Source organism: Erithacus rubecula, assembly GCF_903797595.1.
Source record: "Erithacus rubecula genome assembly, chromosome: 3".
Taxonomy (NCBI): domain Eukaryota; kingdom Metazoa; phylum Chordata; class Aves; order Passeriformes; family Muscicapidae; genus Erithacus; species Erithacus rubecula.
Window position 1 is genome coordinate 96854129 of NC_136689.1, and position 17309 is coordinate 96871437.

At 42.7% G+C, this 17309-nt stretch overlaps 1 protein-coding gene across 1 annotated transcript; it reads right to left on the reverse strand.

Moving 5' to 3' along the window:
* Positions 1 to 5603: 5603 nt before the first annotated feature.
* Positions 5604 to 17053, reverse strand: CIDEA (cell death inducing DFFA like effector a). Its single transcript, XM_079299472.1, has 5 exons — positions 16955 to 17053; positions 12658 to 12814; positions 12326 to 12472; positions 10065 to 10246; positions 5604 to 6957 (listed from the first exon to the last, which is right to left on the reverse strand). Exons 1-5 carry the CDS (start codon positions 16990 to 16992, stop codon positions 6825 to 6827), a joined length of 657 nt encoding a protein of 218 aa, XP_079155598.1. The 5' UTR covers positions 16993 to 17053; the 3' UTR covers positions 5604 to 6824.
* Between the last annotated feature and the right edge of the window lie 256 nt (positions 17054 to 17309).

A 17309-nucleotide genomic window follows, 5' to 3' on the forward strand; every position in this document is an offset into this window, starting at 1 on the left:
AGAAGTTAGAGAAAGAGAAGTGACTTTTTTCTGTTAGATTGCTACAGTCTTTAGTCATAGCTGATGCTGCAAGTGACTAAACCTGCTTTGTTCTCACTGATCACAACTCTTGTGAAAACTGAACACAGTACAGTGTCAGGGACAGCTAAGACTAGAGGAATTGAGAGGGCTGTTTACTAAATTCAGTGGTCACAAAGGTGGAACTATTAGAGACAGTATTTTTCTTATCAAGGTGAAATATTGATCCTAATGTAGTATGCAGAAAGTGCTCATAATAATGAGGAAAAACAGCTTGAACATCCCATCCAAAGATGAAATGGCTTTTCTTGGAGACTGGAATATTTGCATGAGCTATCTAATACTTTATGTTTTCTGGTAAAATGGATTTATTTTTGAATAATCAATCATCTCTGAAAACACATTGGTTATTCAGAAAAATAGTGACTTTCCTTTGGAAAGCATGATCACTTGTTCTGATCACAGAACAATATTCTGCAACTGTTCAAGGCAGATTTTCTAGTCAACTTCCCTAAGAAGGCAAGAAAGCAAGAGACCTGCAGCTGGGAAAGCACCTACATTAAACACATTTTGTACAGGAATCACTGAAATGATGGCATTTGCAATTTAGTTCCTCAGGAATAAAATAGAGTTTATCATAGATTTCAGTTTGTCCAGCTCAGTAATAAATCAACAGTCCTTCTACTTCAATTAGGTTATTTATAGTTTTCTTGTGCATTCTCTCCTGATTTTTCAGATGGGAGAAGAGTATTTGAAAACACTCCTTAATAAAGAGCTGCAGCAAACCAAGCTACGTACCTATGCAAGGGAAGACACTTTGTAATTAGAAGTGTTTTTAACATAAAAGATTATGGACTTCATTATGTAATTAAAAATGTGTCATAAGAAATTACCTTTAGGACTTTAAAGGACTTCTTAGATGTTTGAGATTTCTCTGGGTCTATAATAAACTGAGTACACACATCATTAAGCTACTGTTTTCTTAATTAGAGTTGTTGTCTGAGGATCTAAGCTTTTCCTTTTTTTTAACACATGACAATCACAAACAACCTGTTATAATAGTTACATTGCTTAACTCCCCCACCTAATCTATACATAATGTGTGCTAATTAGTGAAGCAGACCTTTTAGAAAACTGTTGGTCAATAATTTTTTATGTTGTAACTGCATAAAATGCATTACCCTGATTCTGAAGTCTGTTGAGACATACTTTATTTCTGGTGTTACATTTCATTAGTTGTTTTGTTTTATGAAACTACTTACACTACGATTTCAAAGTTCTTCTTCCAGTGATAATTGCTATTTATTATTAAATATTCCTAATCAAGCACACATTAGGTGTGGGGCCTGCTACAAAAGACTTACACTGATGTGTGACCTTAGAAAAACCATGCCCCAGTCTGAGCTTAGTGAAGTGAAAAAATTACCTTTGTCTCACTATGATTGTATTTTGTCCCTCCAAACATTGCTGTGAGAAGTCATTCAGAAATCCCTCCAAAACATTTGCTCCAGTGTGGGTCCCTGTCCCAGTGAGTGGCACAGGCTGCCCCAGTATGGGTCCCTCCCTGGCCACAGCTCCTGGCAAAAAAATTGCTCATTCATGGGCTGCCCATGGCTGCAGCCTCCTCCAAGGCATGTCCACCTGCTGTGGGAGGGGGTTCCATGGGTGGATGTTTTCTCCTGCATCTTCCTCCACAGACTGCAGGGACAGCTTTGTCTGGCACATGCAGCACTTCCTCCCACTTCTTTTCTGACCTTGATGTCTGCAGGTTATATCTCCCATATTTTTTTTTCAATTCTTTCTCACAGCTGCTGCACAGCATTTTTTGCCCTTTCTCAAATATGTTTTCACAGAGACACCACCAGCTTGTTTGAAGCTCTCACCTTTGGGCAATGGTGAGTTCTTTTCAGAGCTCTATATGGCACAGAGGCCACCCCCACAGCATCCCTCTAATTCCCACTGCCAAAACCTCACCACTAAACTGAGTGCAGTTCTATTTTGTGCTTCCCCACTGCAAGAAACCAGACCTATCAATAACTGTTTTATTCCTTTTTCTCTGTTCCAGGTCAGCTTTTCCAGGCCCCAGTGATTCCCTCACAAGAGGGGAACTGCTCCATCAGTTCAGCTCTTCAAAACTGTCCCTTAAGCTAAATACAAGATGTATTTATTAGATGGAAGAGCAATAGACAAATCACACTTGCATGCAAACCCCCTCAAGCTTAAGTTAATCGTGAACTAGACAAATATGATACTTCACCAAACTAAATAGATTTTTTCCCTGCAAATGTCTACTACTCTAGGTAAATGATTGCAGAGAGATTTGTGAGGCAAAATAAAGAGGGCCTTGACCCTAACAGTGTTTAATGAACACCAGAGATCACTGAACCCCTCCATCTCCTGTACTCAGTATTTTGTAGTCTTTAGCAACTTTTGTAGAAGATGGAGGAAAGCAAACCTTTTGTATGAAAGGAAACATAGTTTGCACAGTTCTCTGAGGCCAGAAGGTGAGTCAGCAGCAGGGAGCTAAGAGTTCAGAGCCACAAAATAGTATCCAGTTACTTTACTGCCACAGTCCAGCATTTGAAAACAGTTTGTGCCAGACCATAGATTCATTAATATTCATGGTTATTTCAGGAATAAGTTGTTCTGGAAATGAATAGAGACAACATCCAAAGCCACTACTTGATTTTATTTATTAATGAACAATGTTCCTTAAAATTGGCACCATACAGCAGAAAATATTGCCATCACTGAGCACAATTTTCACCCATCTCAATTTTCACAGCAAGCTAATCTTAAACAAGATTAAAAATTGTGAAGTGGGAAAATACAATATTTTCCCTTAGCAAAATAACAATCCTTACACTTCAAAGTATCTTAGCTCCACATATGACAATATAAGGTAGAGAAAGCAGTGATAAACTCTAGGCCCCACAAGGATACTTGCTGATACATAACTGAAGTGGGATGTTAATCACATTAAGTCCTCTAATAAACCTTGGGGCATCAAGTCAAAAGCACACTTTGTACTTTGGTTTGAAACGTTTTTTTTTTAAACTTTTAATTAATTAGTTTGTGCCTTTAGTTCAAGTGTTATTTCAGGGAGGAAGCACACTGAAATGATTTAGAATTATATTTCTGCCAGTTATAAATTATCATATGAGGTTATCTTCACAGTTAAAATTCAGGATTACCAACATTTCCAAAATTGTGTACACCTACCTCTCTGCACACTTGACTGAAAAAAATTCCAGCTCAAAGTCCAATTTTCCTGCTTTTTCTTCCCCTCCTCTGTAGGGAAGGGATTCATAATGCTTCCTACAGCATATTTCAAATGATCTAAGAAATCTAGACCCTGCATTTTCTTCTCAGCCTGGACAGAAGAACTTGTAATCCCTTTTCTCCTGAAGGAATCAGAAGGTGCAAGCAAACTTTCATGGCTTTATGAAAGGAAGGAAATGAAGTAATGATAAACTGCACACACACAAAAGCTACTAGATTCTTCATTCTGGTTGTAAAGAAAGCAACTTTGCTCTGTCTGCAGAACATGAGCAGTGCCTGAGTCAACAAGGTCTCTTACTTCAGTGAAAATTCCTTTTTTGGTAACCAGAGAGTAGGACTTGGTGCATTGTCAGTAAGTGATGCAAAGCAACAGGGAAAAAGGGTCAGTGCAAACAAGGAGGCAGCAAACATGTTTCACACCTTCTGCAAGTCTTTGGTCCCAGCCTTGTCTGCAACAGCAACAAGAGCAGGTTAACTGAGCTTATAGGAAATAAAGCTAAAGTTAAAAAAAAAAATCTAGCTGCTTCTCCACATTCCTGCAGTTAAGAGCCTGTGTTTTCAGTTTTTTCTGTCTTGCTAGGTATTGTACAGCACTTGTATATAGTTTTCTAAAAGGTAGATAATGCAAAAGTTTTTCTTTGCTGCATATGATATATAGCTGAAGTAAAAGCTATACTTCCTAAGCAGTGTGTAAAAAAAAACAAAACAAAACAAAACTGGTTCCAACTCAGAGAATGACAAACTCCTCCAGTTTGACTTAGAGCCAAAATTTTATTTCCAGAAAGAAATTGGTAGAATAGTAAACATCACCTCCAAATACTAAGCCTGTGAAAGATCCAGACTCAGAAGCAATGAAACAATTTTAAACACAACTTCCAGGACACTTCCCCCATTTTGAGAAAATACCAAAGCTGAGCTACTTTAATTCAAAATGCAAACAGCTGAACAGAGGGAATTGTTCCAAGATGGAGACTGCTGCATACAGGAGCTTCAGCAGCTCAAGTTTTAAGGTGTTGAAGGAGCAGCTGCTTGAAAACATTGCACATTCAAAGCAGGTTAGCTTTTCAGATCACTGCTAGATTTCCAGATAGTGTCACTGTAAACTATGGAGTGTTAGTCCTGCAATAATTGCCTCTGGCTAGAGAAGGCTGGAATTTGGGATCTGCACAGTTCAGACATGCACAAGCTTTTGTACTACAGATGTTGAAGAAGCAGCTCAAAGCAACAATCAGCTCTTCCGGTTGTTTTACTTTTATTTAATGCTGGTGCTCCCACCATAGGCAACATAAATATTCATAGAAGTATTTTAGAGAATTTGCTTTCAAGAGATGTGTTTGTTTTAATAGAATAAGTGGTCATTAAAAGCTGAAAAAATTCCCATGTCCTTGTAAAGTCAGTTAAATGCAATTCCTTGACAAGGAAAGAAAGACTTAAGACTATTAACATGGCAACAACAATTTATGCAGGGGATGTCAGGAAAAACACAGATAAAACATAAAGAGGCCATATCAAAATGGAAGCTTTCTCATTACTCCCAGAACAGTTTATTGTTTTCTTCTGAAGGACACCTGACAGTGCTGCAAGCCCCAGGCATTCTCCTCGTGAGAAGTTAATAAATCCTCCTCCTATCTGGAGCAGTATGCCTCTGCCTCCTCCAGCAAACACTCAGAAGTAGATGGGAAACAACAGGAATTAGGAGAAGACACCAAGGTTTTACTTAGCTATCTGTTTATTAGTAATACCATTACTTAAGAGATGGGCAGAGACCAACCAAAACTCCATCAATCCTTTAGCACTTGGGTTTTGGCTGCATTTCCTCCCAACAGTGATTTGAGAGATGCAGCTCCAGCTGGCATAGCCATGCTCACAGTGGGAAGGCAAAAATAAGCACATGAAGGTGAGATTTGCAGCTAAAAGCAAGAGCAATTTTCCCCTGTATTAGTGACCTTTGTGAACAGACCAGCTAAGAGGCCAGAGCAGATCCACCAGCCATGACACTTCATCTTTCCCACCTTCCTTCTTCTCTTGTAGCACATCAGGCCAGTGAAGTTGGTGCACACAGGGAATGGATTCCTGTCTCAGTGGCACAGCAAGCACTGTGGGGTAAATAGTGTTTTTTCCCCCTATTTCTCCCACTGATTTCCTCCCCTGCCCCACTTGTTCCCTCTGCACCAGAGCTTCTCTTACTAAGTGGCACCTCTGTCAGGACTGACATTTCCTTCATCCCATGTCTCCTCAACAGCTTTCAGCCTTCCTAAAGTTCTTCATGTGCAAGCAAACAAAAACCTCAAAAGCTACACCTGTGAACAACCAAAATTGGGCTTTTTTCCTCCACCAATGTGAGTTTGCATTTTGACACAAGATGCCTAAGGCTACATGTTATTCAATTTTTCACACTGTTGAGGAAGAGCTTACTGAAAGCTGGGCCTAGCAACAGTTCATAACAGGAAACATTACTTTGTCCTTTAATACAGCTTGTCTTGGGAGACTATGATACTGCAGATATTAGCTTTAAAGCATATATGTATGTTATGCAAAACTAGATAGTGTCTTGCTACTCTCCCCTGAACTCAAGGGCAACAAAATATCCAGCATCTCTTACATGTACCTCAAGCTCAACTTGGCACCTAGTGTCATCTTGTAACACTAAAAACTGCAGAAGTGGTTGTTCAACCCCTGGAAAAACCTTCAGCAGGTTGCTTATAAGTCATATTCATGAAACCATGGCAGATTATTGAATGCTCAGGCATAACTGAACATCAGATTCATTAAAAATTTATCAGGTTCTTCAACTGCATCAGCTCTAATAACCTGAACATCCTGAAGATTGGAAAAAAAAGTATAAAGAACTATAATGGAAGGGTTTTATTTGTTTTAAGGAAAGTAAGGCTAAATCTTAACTTTCTGCTTAGTAATTGCACAATCTCCAACTAGACTTCATGAGAAGAGTCAGTCACTGAAGCAGGGCTGAAGTTGCACTATGTAGTTCCATTGTCAGCAGGACTAGATAGGAACACTTCACCTCAATGACAGTTTCACACTAATGCCAGCACTGCTGAGGATTCAAACAAACAAATAAACAAAAAAACCCCACAGTCCCCTTCGCCCTCACCTTCCAGCCCAGTCTGTTTAGAATGCAAGTAGATAGCCACAAAAAAGAACCAAAGACAAAACCCAAAAGAACAAAATGTCTTGATTGGTGCAAAAAATATTGCACTGGTTGCAAAACATGCAAGTTTCCAAGGATCCTTATTCTCCATTTTGAATTCCCTGGGGCAAAACCCTTCCCTCTCTCTCTTTTTTTTTTTGCCAGATTCTCAGGTATTAGGCACCCATCTTTGTGTGGTGTTGAGAGCCTGTGAACATCCAACACTTCATGACTAAGGCCTAAAAGCACTCCCAAACAGAAGAACATTAGCTCACATTAGTGCACATCCCCCCACTATAACATTATTGCAATCAGAACTGGGCAAGGGAATGTCTTTAAGCACAAGGATTCGGCACCAGGAGCACAGCTGTGGTCACTACTCTCTCCTGGATCTTGTGCACATGTCATCTTCATCATATTCACCCATCAACTGCAACATATATGTTCCAGTGTAGAGAAGAAACTGTCCAGTTATTTGTGCTGCATGGGACATCAGCTGAAGCACTTTCCTGGAAGAAAAGTTATTTGTTTAAGAAAAAATCACCAGCAGGATTACATTACTCCTTTCTGCCCCCAACATTATGATGAGTTAAATAAATATATTTAAAACCCCCTGTCATTCCTTCTCACTTCTGAGAAGATGGTAATTTTTGTACCTTCTTTAGAGAAAATACTTGATTGACAGAAAACTGCTGGCAGGACCAGAAATCACATTTAACAAAGCAGACTGACATGCTGCTAGACCCTCTACTGCAAAGCCATCACTCAAACCATCACAGTACCACAGAGAACAACTTTGCCTGGGAGGAGCATTCCTGCAGTGTAAACTCACCTTGTGTCTCACCTCTGTCATTCACTAATACAGCCCTGCATGTATCTTCAAGCCACTGATCAAACCTGATTAGATCTGAAGCTAAACAATCACATCACAATGGGTACTCAACTGCAAAACAGGTGAAGCAGGAAAATTACTGCTGGCCAAGCTGCAAGCCTTAAGAATTCTCAGGTCACAACTACTTTATTTTCTAAAAATTTGATAAAATCAACATTTAAATATATAGTGCTGTGTAAGAATCAGTACAAATTCATAGACAACATCAGGTAAGCATCAGATGTTGACAATATGAACCATGATCTTCACAGGGGAAGATCAGTCATATTTGAATGGTCATTTATTCAACTTAGTTGTAACTGCTTCTTCTATTCTGCAAGTAACAACAGGGACATAAGTACTGAGAGCTACATTTGAGTCTCATCCCCCAGAAGTTAGGAGGGCCTTTACAAATATCAAGCTGAGGTATTGGGAAACAGTTAAAAAAAACTGGAATGGGATCAGTTTCTGAAGATACAGAAACCAGATCAGTCTCACTTCTGAAAAAAAAAAAAAAAAAAAAAAAAAAAAAAAGTGGGAAGATTTTCTGAATTCCTGTCTAAGAAAACATGCAGCTGTGAACCCTCTGCTTCTACTCACTTGTCCTTTGAGCTTAAGCAGAGAAGGAAAAGCTTTCTTCCTACAAATTCATGTTTAACCTCAGTGTCATGAAAGGTTTGCAGTTGAAATCCAATGCCTGACACAGTGGAATAGCCTGTGCTTAGAGCCTGTGAAGCCTTTAAAGAACACTGTACCCTTATTCATGCTTCCCACACGTGCCATTTCAGCACGTTCTTCCTCAGCCACACAGACCAGGCCAGGGAGCTTTGCAGTTGCAAAGAAAGCTGCACCTGGTGCTGGGCTTTGCAGCAGCTGCAGTGTGTCACTTGCACACAAGAGCAGTTGCCACTTAAGCCAGGGAACAAGTTATTTGTTGAACTGGACATTTGATCCTTCAGTGGGACACTACAGGGAAGCAGCACAAGGGGAAATGCACTAATCAGACCTGGCAGGCTTCCAGCCCCTCCCATCATGAACAGCTGCAGCATTTTTCAGTCCCTTCCCTCCACACTCTGTTTGTGGGCTGGGGGAGAGGGCATCAGAGTTAGCAATCTGGAACTCATTAGCAGAGGGACTACACCAGGATCCTGACATTGTTTCTGGTTTCAACAGCAAGTTGAGACAGGCCATGTCACTGCTGTGTTCAAGGGTACCCAAGGTTAACTCTTCTGTCACCCTGTTCTTTGCTAGCAGACTGTCATCCCACCCTGACAGTGACACTTCCCTTACAGCTTAACTCTGCAACATAACAGAGCTTCCAGAAGAACTCCACAGCTACTTCAGCTGTTTGCCAGCACCACTCCTTTTTCACCAGCTGCCCTGTCTTGGCAGGGAGGCAGAATTGTCACTTCAAACTCTCCTTAGGAGCACAAGTTCCAGCACTGATACTCAGTTCCATAGCAGCAGCCAGAGAGTTTGTTTTGGCTCGAGAGAGTTTGACAAACATAAGAACTGGAGGAGTGCAGCTGTCCAAGGGCAAACCTCTGCCTTGAAGAAACCCTAACAAAGTCAGTGTTCCAGGTGTAGCCTGTAGCTGGATAATCACTTCATCCTGACCAGAGAGGAGCCTTGTCTACAGCCACACCAGCTGTAGCCTGAAAGATTAAGGACAGGACCACCCAAGTAGAGTGGGAGAGGTCAGTGAGACTGAAGGGAACAAGATTAGCAATGCTAATCAACACACCTGCATCAGGAGAGGAAGGACTGCTTAAAGACTTCATCTAAAGGCCACATGTCACTCAGGACAAGACAAAACTTCACTGATGACTTATACATCTCTCTGTCAGATCTGGTCCTCAAGTAATGAAATCCACCATTGTGTCTCAACCAGAATTCTAAAAGTCAGGTAGAGAAACTTGGGGTTGCAGCTTAAACAACTGTCAAAGTACAGCACCTCTGGGAAGGGGTCTGAACTCAGGAGTCTTTTTGATCCAGGGCAGAACACAGCTGATCTTGACAAGGCACCAACTCTCAACTCGTTGCTAAAAACAGTGGACTGGACAGGTGTTATTTTAAGACAGCATTTCCCAACAGCCAGTTTTACCAAACTCACAGCCCACAGCAGATCAGTCCTGCAGGAGACTGGTCCTTGACAGCCTCCCTTAGCTAGGCTAGAGACTACACCAGCTGGCTTAAGAACAGTGATATCAAACAGTCTTGCTACAGATGACAAATCCACATTAAGAGAGGAGAGTGTCATCTCTGATCCATTTTGCTTTGCCTCCATGTAGCTCAAGTGGTGAATCTGGCAAACAGAAACTGCAAAGTCTGAGTAAGCTTTAAGATCCCTGACATCAGATCTCAAATTCCTCTCATTTCATCCCCTTGAAGTCTCCTCTTCAAAGAGCTGCTTCCCCAGCCTCCTGCATTCTTCAGACAAACAAATCAAGGAAACGTGAGGAAATTGTCTCAGCAGAACAAAGAGACCATACTTACACCCTTTCAGTAAATCCAAGCTGATAAGAGTCTTGCCATGGCAGAAACTTTAGATTCCATCATTAAAAGCTATAGGAAGTTTTTTACCAGTCAGCCATCCACCTTATGAAGAAAGGGTCAGCATATTGGCCAGTAGGTAAGAAATAACAAAAATATGAAATTTATAAACACACCTGCTTCACAGAACAATAGCAAAGACAGATTTTTACATTAGCACGTACAACTGACCAGCAGTGGAAACACACTCACCTCAATACACTTTTTGCTCCCATGCATTTGATGTCATATGAGATAGAGTAGATCTCATAGAAGGTTGCCTTGATGTTTAAGCAGCCAATAAAATCCTTAGGGTTCAGTTTGTACAGATCAAATGTGATGTTAGCTACTCCCATTTTCTTCTTTTTTTTCACAGAGACAACTCCATTTTTTGTCTGATTTAAAAAGAAAGAGAGACAGTTTGTACCATGACACAGGAAACTGCAGCAAGACAATCATTAACAGTGCAGCTCTTCAGAAATAGCTTTGCTTATTCCAGTCTTGAGGCTAGTTCTTGGTCAATTCTAAACTAAAATTAAAAGCAACAGCACACAGAAAAGGAGGTCTCTAGTTTATGTATTGTTTTTCAAGTCTTAAACAGGCTTCTGAAGTTTTCCAAACAGACTAAAATTCTAGAGTGACAGAATGCCTCCTGAATATTTATTTTCTGCAGTAGAGCTTCTTCAGAGCACACTGAAGCCACTGGACAGTGTTCCTGCCATTTATTTATCCTGGTACATTCTGGCTGCTCCCTGAGGCAGTGAGGTTAGGCCACCAAATATCGAGGTGACATCAGGTCCTTCTGCTTAGTCAGGAGCACAATACTGATGAGCACTCTCAGAGACAGCTACAAAGATGACATCTGTGAATAGCCAGGGACTCATTTCAAAACCTGGCTCACAACACCTCCTTATTCCTACTAGAAAGAAACATAGGGAGGGAACCACTGCTGATTAGGCCAAGAGTTTAATAATGAGATTTTAAGAGGAAAAGCAAAAGAAAGGGAGCACAGAAAGTAATCTTCCACCTTAAATGCACCCTCCTTTATTGAAAGCAGCCCTTGTCTGCTCCAGGGTGTGTGCTCCAAGAAAGGAAAAACAAAAAGAAAATAGTGAAGAGAACCCATATTCACAGAGACATCTAGTGGATACACTGTGGGATCCTCTGCTCAGCACGTTCCACTCAAGGTTAATGACCTGGCAGCTGCCAGGCTGTTTTCTGCATGCTAAATGAAGCAATAAAGTTGTGTAAGACTGGGTCTTTTTGTACTTGACACCCCAGCCCTCAGACAGCACTATGATAAGTCAGACAAAGTTAAACACAGCAGTATATCATTAGCCAGCAATGTTATGCCTGTTTTCCTTTGATAACCTCCAAGCTCCAGCAACAGGGTCCCCTATCAACAACAGCTTTGGGCATGTACAAGCAGCTGGTGTGCTTGGAAGCATCTCCCCACACCCCTCCCCATTAGCAGCCAAAATATTTGGATAAAGGAGGACAGAGCTGGTGCTACCCTCCAGGTGACTGGTGAAGCTATGACAATCCCTCTGTTGTCACTCAGAGAAGCTGCATCCAGCTGCAATGCCACACAGGAGATGGGAAAGGAGCAAGGTGGAGTCACACCCTGGCAGGAACTCTGCCCTTGGAGCTCATGCCCCAGATGCAGAGCTGGATAAGGCAGTGAGGCATTTTGGAGAAAAATGTACAGGCTGCCCATAGTGCAACAGGAGACTGGGAAAACAGGGCCACATGATCGAGCTGTGCATGTCAAGGGACAGAAATGGTGTCCCTGCTTACAGCTCCACAGCCAGCTCTGCACCTGGCAGAAAAAAATTCTGATGCCAGGATTTTAGCAACAACCATCTAATGGCAAAACAGTCCTGAGATTCACTCTGTTATTAATGTACAGATGACTATTTCCCCATAAAATAACTAATTGAATACTGAATTTATATGATTAGAAGGCTAAAGCAAGCCAGTTTTAATAGTTCTTAAATATCTTGAAGCATGCAGACTGACATTAGGTTCTGCCAACTTCTGGCAAAAATCAAACACAGGCATTTTTCTAATTATCATTAACTATTATTGCCTTCAGAACTTGTTTATATTTTTACAGTCTAAATTTTTTAGCTTCACAGAGTCAAAGTCCTAATTTTCTTCATGGTAACAAAAAGGCTCAAGAACAAGTATTTCTGAGCTTCCCTCAAAGCAGGGTATTTTCCCTGTAAGTCTTTTCAGCTGTAATGTTTTATTTCAATTCCTGGTGGATTTTGCCAACAGATCTATGTCCAAACAAGGGACAATAAGAAACATTAACTTGATTTTTCTTCCAGAAAGGCTCAACAAGGAATTTACACCTTGCCTCTTCAAAGGAATTTTTCTTCCTCTTCTCCCCCCTTTCCAACAGTTTTAATAGCTACAAGCATTCCTCCATCCACTTCTACTCAAATGAGAGAGAAGCAGTCAACACTTACTGGTGTCCATTTCTGTCCATTTTCTAGAACCATGAAGTGTGTATTATCATCCAGGGACTTGAAGAACTCTTCTGTGTCCACAACTGTGCCATCTTCCTCCAAAACCAGAGTAACTATTCCAGCAGTTATAACAAAGGCATCTAAAGTCTGAAAAAAACCCGGGAGATTTTAGCATTCTAAAGAGAGCCCATCATTTCATACTGAGACTTGCTTATGTGAAATACTCTCCTGAACTTCCCCAGTAATGTTTTTTTGGAAGGAGTCTGTGGTTTTCCTTGTGGTTTGCTGTAATTCCCTGCAAGTCTCAGTCAGAGTGGGACTGTTTGCTCTACCTTGCTGAGGAGCTCTTGCAGGCTGCTTGCGACAATTCCCTTCCGGCTGCTGCGGGAGGCATTGGACACGCGGAAAGGGCGCCCTGCAGGCATGAGAGCAGGGAACAGGGTCTGTCTGGTCACTGCTCCCACAGATGCTCCCATGGATAGGAGAGATCTAAGACAAATAAAAATTCAACACAGTTACAAAAACAGTCAAGTCAAGTGCCGCAAGAAAGAGGAAGACTGTTGAAATAATCGCATTATACGAGTAATTCACAGATCACATTAACACTCTCGGAGCTTAATTTCAAAACTAAATACTACACAACCCTACAGATGTATTATCTCAGAATTCTCTCTTGCCCATGACATTTGAAAAGACTTTTAAAATTAATACAATTTCAAGCAGACGTGGGACACCTCTAACTTGGCTGACACCAAGGTCACAATCACAGTGAAGCTGATGGGCTGTAAAACTGAATTTAAAAGGCAGCAGCTGTTACTGCATTGTTACTTAGATCATTCTCTTTATTTCCAAGATAAACACTCAGTAAGAAACACAATTAGTTGAAAGCAATCTTGTGTGTTAAAACATGGGTTTGTTTTATGAAGACTGAATATATTCAAAACACCCGGCGGCAGAATGCAAGCAGAGCTTTGTGATATAGTTACACTTGACTTCTGAAGAGTCAAAGCAGTTGTTTGTAAATTATATCTGCAGTCTATGAAATGCCATCTGGTTTTGAAAAACACAAAATAAGGGGCTTGCATCAGAAGGAGTTAAATGCAGTCAAGGTTAAAATCCAAGTACATAAATGCACAGTGTTGTGCCAGCGAGGCTGGAAGAATTCAACCACTTCTAGAAAGAGATTTTAGATTTTTCTGGGCAAATGTATATTTACCTTTGGTAAACCAAGCACATAATGCCAGTAACAGCCTACTGCCACACCAATGTACAGATCTGCTCTCATCTACACCTAGTGACACACTTTTCTGCCAAATGATAATGGCTAAGTCAATAATTAGCTAGCCAAAAATGGCACTCTGCCCAACACCGGGGAAGGATTGATTTCTAAGTCTTTTAAAGGGAGGCAATATTTTCTCTCCCATACTCTTGGACTTTACCCTCTGTATATACCTTTCGCTCCTTCATACTGAATTTCTCAGGGGTGGGGAAGAGATGTATCCCCATTTTGTTCTCCCACATATATGTAAAAGATCAATTTTATGTAGGAAAATCTATTCTCAGACACTTTTACCGAGGGTAGAGTGAGCTGGCAGCCTTTGCAGCCAGAGAGGGAATACAGGACTTCCTAGAACAACAATGAGATGATATAAGGTTACTCAGCTTATGATGTCCCAGTCACACCTTTTATGCAAACCCACACCAACCATGGAGAATAAATATTTTTTCCACACCTCTTATCTGGTCTGTAACCATATTTTTGGAATGTACAGAATATAATTTTTGTGCCTAAACAGATTCAGATTTCAAAGAATAATTTATTTCCTGTTCTCATTCTGAACTAGTCCTCTGGGCTGTCACCTTTCCTCTAAAGAAAAAAGTTTACCTTCCTCAAAAACTCCTTGGCATTATTGGAGCTTTAATATTTTTAAAGGAGGAGAACATTCAGCAGTTTTGTTCTGGCTCATGCTATAACTTTGCTGCTAGCCCTGGCTGTACAGTAGGTGCCTGGCTTTCAACATTTGGCATTTATACACACATGACTGATGGAAACCTCTGTCCTTCCTGTGACAGAGCTGGTGAGGATAAGTAGCCAGTTTGGCTTTCAGGAAACAAGAGCTGTTTCCTATTAATGAGCTAATAAGCAGAATTCCTCCTGGAAAAGGATGAGGGCCAAGGAGGAGGACAAGGATTGACAAAGGCATCAAAGCTCCACAGAAGGGAAGCCTGCTAGGACAGGCTGTGTTTGTCAACCTCTGCTGACTAAGTGCATGGATCACCCCAATCACCCCACTGCCTGTGGGCAGCTCACATTCTGAATCACTGAGTGTGTCCCTCAGGAAGGAAGCCTGCTCATCTACCTTGGAGCTGGTGACACCACTTCACAGGGCACCCTGATGTCAAAAAGTGCAGCACTGTGGTTTCAAGAGCTTTCACAGCTGATTGCACCTCATTGCCTCTCACAAATTTGAAAGATTGCATGTAGAACAGTAACGTGAGTAATATATACATGAGTTCTGCCATTTTTTTTTTTTTTTTTTTTTTTTTTTTTTGCAAGGACAGTCAATATCAGTCCCATTGAAAAGTTTTCTTTCCCATTAGGTAAGCCAAGGTGTCGTTCACAAAAGACAAAGCATAAGAGGAACAGCCAAAACATACATGCTAGCAAAGAATGAAAAATGTTAGGGACAGAGCTCCTGGGCTGGACTTGAGCTAACAGGGTTCACCCCAGGCAACACTACAAGCCAAACTTTGATGCTCTGAGCAGAATTTCTCAAGGATCAACCACCTCACAATGCTGCCTAGTTCTATCTAAAGTCTATCTAAAGATTAATAAACCAGAGCTTACATTAGCACCACCAGACAGTCACTGAACAGGAAACATCTTAAGTTATATAATAGTGGTGACATTTCACCTGCATTTTGCTAAAACCTGTCAATAGCATCTTTAAACTAAGCCTGCTTATGAAGAAGTGAGTCTGGATTCCAGGGCAAGCTGAGGTTTCAGCTAATGAGGAGATAAAAGGCAAGATGTTGAAAAGCAGCCAGATAAACAGAGTGTGAACCCTTCTATTTCTGGGCCTATTGCTGAATTTATTTTGTGTGCCACTCTCCTTCCTAGATCATAGGGTCAAACAGGTCAGCCTACAGTCACAGCTCTTAGAAAGCTCCACTCCTGTTGTAGCTGTCCTCAAAACATAGACAAACCAACTCCTGATACAGGGAATTCCTCTGCTAGACTGGAGTTACCAAAAATAATTTCCTATTAAAAGCTGATCAAGCTAAGTCACAAAACTAGATGTGGAAAGGAAGGTGCAGTTTGTTTCATGGAAAAATTAAGTGACATGTTAAATACAGACAAATTCACTGTTGTTTTATTACTCTTTAAAGCCAAAAGGATCAAGTCCTAACTCTTCTCTAAAGGGAGGAGTCCCACATCTGTGAGAAAGATCAAATACCTTCAAACTCTAGCATCTCATCCAGTTTGCTTTGGCTAACTACAATCTGCTAGAGAGGGCTTCACAGATGCTGCCACAAGCACTCACTCTAGTGTCAAATCTGGTGGGAGAGATTAATTAATTTCTTAGGAGGACATAAGGATTAGAAGCTTGCCCTGAGCCCGTATTTCACTCTTTATCTTTGTTTGCAACATGCCCCATATGTTTGTCTAAGAATGTGGTGCAATGGTCTCAGTCTCACTCAGAAAAATCAACGTTGCACAACACGCTCCAGGATCCGGCACGGATTGATTTTTAGGTTAGGGTTCGCTGGCAAAGGACAGCGGCAGTAACAATGAGAAAAACAAGAGATAATTAAAAAAAAAACAACAAAAAACCCCCCAACAAAACAGGGAAGGTTGGAAATTAGACGGGAGACTTAGGGTTCCACCAGCTGGCAGCGTGGTCCTGCTGCTCAAACACGATCTGCAGAGCCACCGCAAGCGCAGCTGGCAGCTGAGATCCGAGCAGCCCACGGAGCTGTGCCCCCATGGCCGGGCTGCCTCGGTGACAACATCACCGGGCGTGTGATCGCCTTATCCCCGAGCCCCTCGGCTCCGGGACAATATCACCGGGTTGTGGTCACGTTATCCCCGAGCCCCACGGCTCCGGGACAACATCACCGGGTTGTGGTCACGTTATCCCCGAGCCCCACGGCTCCGGGACAACATCACCGGGTTGTGGTCACGCTATCCCCGAGCCCCACGGCTCCGGGACAACATCACCGGGTTGTGGTCACGCTATCCCCGAGCCCCACGGCTCCGGGGCACCGGCACAGCCTCGGGTGCCGAGAGGTCGCGGCCGCTCCAAGGCAGCCAGGCTGCAGGTTCCCACCTGCGCTGCCCTCAGCACAGCTCCAGCCCGGCCGCAGCCGCCCGACCCGCAGCTCCCACGCATCCATCGGGGTTAATCGCCCCTTCCCCCGCAGCTCCATCGGGGTTAATCGCCCCTTCCCCCGCAGCTCCATCGGGGTTAATCCCCGCGCCCTCGCACCGCGCCCTCCGCCCGGCAGCGCTGGACCGACCCCGGGCTGCCCAGCCCCGGCATTCCGGCCGGCCGGCCCGGGGCTGGGGAAGGGGCCGGAGAAGGGCGGGGGTGTCCCGAACTAACTCGCTCACTCTCTCTCACTCACCGCAGCAGCGATCCCACGCTGTCCCGTGCCACCGCCATGTCCCGTTGGGCCGTGCACCCCGCTCCCGGCTGGGTTAAAGCGGCGGCGGCTCCTCCTCCAGCCCTGCCCTCCCTGCCCCGGGAGCCGAGCCCCGGCCAGGGACAGCCCCCGGGGGCAGCGCTGGCCGCAGCAGGGCTGCACCGACGGGCCAGGCTTTGGGAAGGGATGTTTCTTTAGGAAATGCTTTATGTTCTACCTGGGAAGGGAGAGGGAAAGGGTTTGTTCAGCGTGCGTGGGGCATGCACTCTCCATGTTAGCTAGTTACAGCTAATATAGTAACAGGGGAAGCCAATCTCATTTGTGACCTCCCGGTATT

What these genes read in the sequence shown, in the direction of transcription:
- CIDEA (XM_079299472.1), bottom strand. Translation starts at nt 16,992, where the DNA reads ATGGCGGTGGCACGGGACAGCGTGGGATCGCTGCTGCG. An exon ending in AGCGTGGGATCGCTGCTGCG is followed by an intron (nt 12,815 to 16,954) that starts GTGAGTGAGAGA and finishes TATTTGTCTTAG; the next exon opens with ATCTCTCCTATCCATGGGAG. An exon ending in TGCAAGAGCTCCTCAGCAAG is followed by an intron (nt 12,473 to 12,657) that starts GTAGAGCAAACA and finishes GGTTTTTTTCAG; the next exon opens with ACTTTAGATGCCTTTGTTAT.